General features: G+C 38.7%; 1 protein-coding gene across 1 annotated transcript in view; it reads right to left on the reverse strand.

Annotated features, from left to right (window-relative positions):
• The window catches only part of PARP15 (poly(ADP-ribose) polymerase family member 15), a 53254-nt gene extending 46768 nt beyond the window's left edge, over positions 1-6486 (reverse strand). Inside the window, exon 1 of the mRNA XM_017858194.1 lies at positions 6249-6486. Within this exon, the coding sequence (XP_017713683.1) occupies positions 6249-6344 (96 nt within the window). The 5' untranslated portion in view covers positions 6345-6486. The remainder of the gene's footprint in view (positions 1-6248) is intronic.
• Between the last annotated feature and the right edge of the window lie 663 nt (positions 6487-7149).

A 7149-nucleotide genomic window follows, 5' to 3' on the forward strand; every position in this document is an offset into this window, starting at 1 on the left:
TGGTTAAAAGATACCTCAAATATTTTTTGAGATATTTGATAACAGGCAATATGGGACAGTGATTCCTCAGAGAGAAGAAACAGGGTGAACTCTACAATTGCTCCCTTCTAGGCTTACCACATGGAGAGCGGTGCAAGCCACAAAGTAGGAAAAAGAAACTCAGGGGAAGCCTGGAAGCCTCACTGAGTGACGAGACAGACAGGCTTGGGACTTAAAGGAGGCGAAAGTGACTAGAAATTACAGGTCAGAGTACTGGAGAGGAGAGAGTTGCACGAAGAGCTCCAGAAGTCTACAGAGTATCCCCCTTGAGTCTCAAATGACAAAAGGGCTAGGAATAGTGCCTGTTCTTAATAGCCACAGTAGAAAAATCTCATAATGCTTATGGTATAAGGTAGAGCATTCAGAAGGGTTTTCCTCCATGATGTAAAAATTAACTATAGATTAAAGGTCACTCTGCTCCTGCCTAACAAAGCTTAAAAGCAAGCCTCATAAGGGTGAAACAGTCCTCAAGTAACTTAACTGCAACCCAGATACAATCTCAAGAATATTTGTTAAAGTGCAAAAATATCCAGGACTCGACAAGGTGAAATTCATATAATGTCTGGCATCCAATCAAAAATTACTAGGCATGAAAAAAGTAGCAATATATAATGCATAATGAAGAGAAAAATAAATCAATTGAAATTAATTTAAAAATGATACTGGCTGGGCATGGTGGCGCACACCTGCAATCCCAGCACTTTGGGAGGCCGAGGTGGGTGGATCACCTAAGGTCAGGAGTTTGAGACCAGCCTGACCAACATAGTGAAACCCTGTCTCTACTAAAAATTCAAAAAACAACCAGCCAGGCATGGTGGCAGGCACCTGTAATCCCAGCTATTTGGGAGGCTGAGGAAGGAGAATTGCTTGAACCTGGGAAACAGAGGTTGCAGTGAGCTGAGATCACGCCATTGCACTCCAGCTTGGGCAACAAGAGCAATAATCCATCTCAAAAAAAGAAAAAGATACAGATGATAGAATTAGTAGACAAAGATATTAAAACAATTATTATAATGATATTTCATACTTCCAAGAAGGTAGAGGAAAACACGGGCATACTTAGCAGACACTTACTATAAAGGAGAACCAAATCAAACTCCTAGAGAGAAAAAATACAATGTCTGAGGTAAACAAACAAACAAACAGAAAACATTGTATGGGATTAACAGCATAATTATATACAGCAGAAAGAAAAGACAAGTGAAATTTAAGTCACAGCAATGGAAAGCAAGCAAAATGAAAGATACAGAAGATAATGAATAAAGTATTAGTAAGCTATGGCAAAAGTTAAGTGGACTAATATGAAAGAGAGACAGGATGGTACAGAAGAAAATACTTGAAGAAATTATGCCCCCCAAAATTTCAAATTTGATGAAAACTATAAACCAAAAAACACGATAAACATGAAGAAGAACTACACCTAGACACATCATACTTGCTTAAAACCAGTGATAAGGAGAAAATCTGAAAAGCAGTCAAAGGAAAAAGAATTACACACAGAAAGATAAAAATAAGAATGACAGCAGACTTCTAGTTAGAAACAATGCAACCCAGAAAACAGTAGAGCAGTATCTTTAACTGTCAACTTAGAAAATGTCATTCAATCTGGGTGCAGTGGCTCCTACATTTAGTCTCAACACTTTGAGAGGCTGAGGTGAGAGAACTGCTTGAGCCTGGGGGTTGAAGACCAGCTTGGGCAATATAGTGAGACTCCATTTCTACAAAAAATGTTTAAAAACCAGCTGAGTGCCAAGGTGGTGCATGCCTGTGGTCCCAGCTACTCAGGAGGTTGAGGTGAGAGGATCGCTTGAGCCCAGGAAGTCAAGGCTGCAGTGAGCAGTGTTTGCACCACTGCCCTCCAGCCTGGATGACAGAGGGAGACCTTGATTCAAAAAAAAAAAAAAAAAAAGGAAATATCATTCACAATAAATGTGAAATAAAAACCTTTCAGACATGCAAAAGCTGAAAGAACTCATCATCAGTGGACCAGTGCTATAAGAAATGTTGAAATGTTAAAAGAAGGTCTTCACAGAGAACAAAAATAATGCTAGATGAAAAATGGTAAAATGTAAGTAAATATAAAAGACTGGTTCTTTTATTTTTTAAATCACTTTTAATCTCCAAATAACCAAAACTATCTTAAGAATGAATAACTAAGCTGGTGGTCTTTCACGTCCTGATTTCAAAACATATTACAAAGCTACGGTAACCAAAACAGTACAGTACAGGCATAAAGAAGACATATAGAGCAACGGACCAAAAAAGAAAAGTTTCGTGGCATTGAATTTGGCAATGATTTTTTGGATATGACACCAAAAATACAGGCAATAAAAGTAAGAATAAACAAATGGACTATGTGAAGCAAAAAACTGCATTGCAAAGGAAACAATCAACAGAATAAAAAGGTGACCTACAGAACAGGAGAAAATATTTGCAAATCATATATTTGTGAAGAGGTTAATATTCAGAACATACAAAGAACTCCTGCAACTCAACTTCAACAAAAACCTGATTTAAAAATGGGCCAAGGACTTGAATAGACATTTCTCCAAAGAAGATATAAAATGGACGACAAGAATATAAAAAGATGCTCAACACTGCTAATCATTAGGGAAACAAAAATCAAAACCACGGTGGAATATCACCTCACACCCATTAGGATGGGTGCTGTAAAAGAAAAGGAAAGCAAAGGAAGACAGAAAGGAAGAAAGAAAATAAATAATAAGTATTGTCAAGGATGTGAAGGAATTGGAATCTTTGTGTACTGTTGGTGGGAATGTAAAAATGATTTGGTTGCTATGGAAAACAGCATGGCAGTCCTAAAAAACTTAAAAATTGGATTACCATATGATCCAGCAATCCCAGTTCTGGATATAAATACAAAAGAATTGAAAACAGGATCTTGAAGAGATACAGTAATTTGTCACTTAATGATGGGGATACAGTCTGATAAATGTGTTATTAGGCAATTCTGTCATTGTGTGAACATCATAGAGTGTACTTACACAAACCTAGATGGTATAGCCTACTATACACCTAGGCTACACGGTATAGTCTATTGCTCCTAGGCTACAAATCTATATAGCATGTTACCATACTGAATACTACAGGCAATTGTAACACAATGGTATTTGTGTATTAAACATACCTAAATACAGAAAAGGTACAGTAAAAACACAGTATTATAATCTTCCAGGACCAGCATTGTTTACATGGTTGATCACTGACTGAAACTTCATTATGCAGAGCATGACTGTATTTGTACACCCAAGTTTATTATTATTAGTCACAATAGCCAAAAGATGGAAGCAACCCAAATCCATTAATAGGTGAATGTATAAACAAAATATGTTTATATATACATAATAAAATATTATTCAGCCTTAAAAAGGAGGGAAATTCTGACACATGCTATCACATGGATGAACCCTGAAGACATTATGCTAAGTGAAATGTCAGTCCCCCCCCAAAAAATACATACTGTTTCAGTTTTGCAAGATGAAAAAGTTCTGAAGATTGCCTATGCAACAATGTAAACACACTTAACACTACTGAACTGTATACTTAAAAATGGTTAAGATGGTAAATCTGATGTTATATGTATTTTATCATTATTTTAAAATAAAAGAAAAGAAACTTGGTAGATTTCAGTGCAAATATTATCAAGGGTAAAATGTCATTTCATAATGACAAATGAATCAATTCATCAGGAGGAAATAATCCTAAACATTTTATTCCTAGTAACAGAGCTTCAAAATATATGAAGCCAAAACTGATAGAACTCTGAGGAGAAAATAAACAAATCCACAATTATAGTTGGAGATTTCATCATCCTCTCTTAATAACTGATAGAACAAGTAGACATAAAATCAGTAGGACATGAGAACTTGAACAACAACCAACTCCACCTAATTCACATTTATAGAACACTCTACCCAGTGAGAGAATGTACTTTGTTTTCAAGTGTGCTTGGGAATTTACCAAGATAGATCGTATTCTATCCATAAGACAAACGTCTCTCTCTCTCTCTCTCTCTCTCTCTCTCTCTCTCTCTCTCTCTCTCTCTCTGTGTGTGTGTGTGTGTGTGTATAGTTGTTGTTGAGACAGAGTCTTGCTCTGTCACCCAGGCTGGAGTGCAATGGCACGATCTCAGCTCACTGCAACCTCTGCCTCCCAGGTTCGAGCAATTCTCCTGCCTCAGCCTCTCGAGTAGCTGGAACTACAGGCGTGTGCCACCAGGCCTGGCTAATTTTTGTATTTTTAGTAGAGACGAGGTTTCACCATGTTCGCCAGGCTGATCTTGAACTCCTGACCTCAAGTGATCCACCCACCTTGGCCTCCCAAAGTGCTGGGTTTACAGGCGTGAGCCACTGGCCCTCAATACATAGGTTTTAAAGAATTCAAATAATGAAAAATATGTTTTCTGACCACAATGGAATTTAACTATTAATAGAAAGCAGTAGCAAACTGGTAATACCTAAGGCTCCAAAGACTCTCTGCTGGATGATTTTATTTACATGACATTCTGGAACTTTAGGGACCAAAATATGACCCCTAGTGGTTGCCAGGAGCTCATCTTGAGTGAAGAGGTTGAAGACAAAGAAACTGACAGAAAACTCTTTTTTATCTTCATTGTACTGGTAAACATTTGTCAAAACTCACAGAACTATACACTAAAAAGTATGAATTTTCTAAATATAGAAAAGCTGTCTGTAAATTACACCTTAATTTTTTAAAATGAAAGAAAACATCAAAGTATTTACATACACGTAAATAGACAATACAGCGAATGAGAAAACCTCATATATAATATTGAGAAAAAAATTAAACAAGAAATGTTCTATGTGAAGATAACTATAAACCTTATTTAAAGACACAAAAGTCGACTTAAACAATGAAAATGCATCCTTTGTTTTGCTTCCTTTTGTACGTGCTTCAAAACATTCTTTCATAATGGAGATTTCACTGGTTGTGTCAAGGATCAGTACACAGAAATTTCAATTTGTACACAATTCTTAACATACACACACAAAAAAATTTTAAAAGTCATGTATTGTAATTCTTTTTAAAAGTCATTTTAGTGACTTTCCAGCTTAAAATTTGGAGGCAAATTATCCTTAAGAGGATATGAAGTACCAGTATCTACAACTGTTGATAAGCTGTTACCTATGTCCCACCAATTCACAATTTAATATCATATACATTACATACTCAAATTCTCAGTCTTTCACAGCACATTAGGTTAGACCATGTCAACACCACCTAAAGATATCAGTTGTCTATAATTTATTAATTTAATGCAATCCCAATAAAAATTCCAAAGAGTTTTTCTTTTCTTTTTTTTTTTTTAACTGATCATACATCAGAAAAGTTCACAAGGAAAAATAAACAACAAGAATAGCTAGGAAAACAGTGACAAGGAAGCACTCTCTAGGAAAAACATACAGCAAAGCCTCTCTAAAGCAGATGAATGAACAGGTCAATGGACGAAAAGAGAAGGTCCAGAAATACCCAAACTACATATGAAAGTCTAGTACATCATAAAGCTGGTATCTCAAGTTACTGGGACAGGGATAACCTTTATAATAAATGGTGTTGGGACAGCTTGACACCCATTTGAAAAAAATGTAATTAGATTCACTCCTCAAACCATACACAATAACACACTCCAAATGTATTATAGATCTAAATGTAAAAAATAAATCAGTTCAAGTACTAGAAGTAAGCATAAGTGAATTCTTCTATAACTTGGGTGTAGGGAAGACTGTGACTAAAAGCTATATACTAAAATATGACTAAAAGTCTAGACGTCATAAAATAAAAGACTGGTAAGTCTGGCTACACAAAATTTAAAATATTTGCATGGCAAAGAAAAAAAAAGCCACCATACACAAACTCAAAAAACAAAAAATAAATTGGGAGGACATATTCATAACACATATCACAAATAAAGGACTCATATCCCTTCAAACTTTATAAAGAACCTTTAAACTTAAGTGAGGGTTGGGGGGAGACCAGAAATCCTAAGGAAAAAGAAGCAGCATGCTCCCCCTTCTTCCGGAACAGGGAAGTCCCTGTAGTCAGCGCCCCCTGGAAGAGAGGGTTCTGCGTGGCGTGGTGTCTCTGCGTCCGCCTGGGCTGCTGGGTCTCGCGGGCCCCGGGCTCAGCCCTGCTGTCCCCTTCCCACACCCGTCCCCCACGCTCCTCACCATCCTCCCAAAGGAAGAGTGGCGGAAGGCCGCCCAAGGGTTCCGGCCAGCCGCACGCTCCCCGCCTCCGGATCTAGTCCGGCTCTGGAAGTACATGTGCAACTCGATTCGCAAGTTCTTCGGAGGTCGGAGCCCCTGGACTCAGAGCAGCTGCTGGAAGGGGCCTGAGGCAACCATCCTCGGCTCGCCCAGACTGCCCGTGCGTCCCATCCAACAGGCTTGTGCCTCAAACTTCTTTCGCTTTCTTTTTTCTGAAAACCGCTTCTGCCAACATTGAGGCCTCCAGTCTGCAAACAGCTGCCTCAGGATTTTGTCGACCTTTGAGAGAGACGTTGCTGCCAGACAAATCCTGGGTCAAAGTCCTGGGCTCTGCAATTTTATTAGTTGTATAGCCTTAGTCGATAGCATCTGTACAGTGGGCACAGCCATAGCTATTTTATGTTGTTATCATGAAGATTAAATGAGATAAAGTCTGTAGAATGCCTGACACATTAAAACACAAAAATCAGTATTCCTTTCCTTTTCTGCTGGGCATCCCATTCCTTGCCCCCCAAATCTCCCTACACACCCATCTTTAGAAAAATACACTGGGTTCTTTCCTGTGCTCCCTAAGCCGGGGCTGGAGTCAGGTTCCCCTCTGGCCCAACTGATTTGCTTTCTAGGAAACTGATTTGCTTTCCAGGAAACCGATTTGCTTTCTAGGCTCACCAGGGCGGGTATTAAAGGACCAGCGAGTAGGCCAGGCTAGGAGCAAAACTGCAAATTTATTTTTTGGTCAGCCAGCTTTGTGGGGGAGGGGTGAGGTCCGTCGGTCTCCAGCAGGGGAGGCCGGGGGAGTCACCCGGTGGAGCTCTCGGGTGGAGTTCCTATATATATCAGTAGGCCTGTCTCCTGAGTTCCT

This window comes from Rhinopithecus bieti, unplaced genomic scaffold (genome assembly GCF_001698545.2).
Source record: "Rhinopithecus bieti isolate Rb0 unplaced genomic scaffold, ASM169854v2 scaffold_48450, whole genome shotgun sequence".
Lineage (NCBI taxonomy): Eukaryota > Metazoa > Chordata > Mammalia > Primates > Cercopithecidae > Rhinopithecus > Rhinopithecus bieti.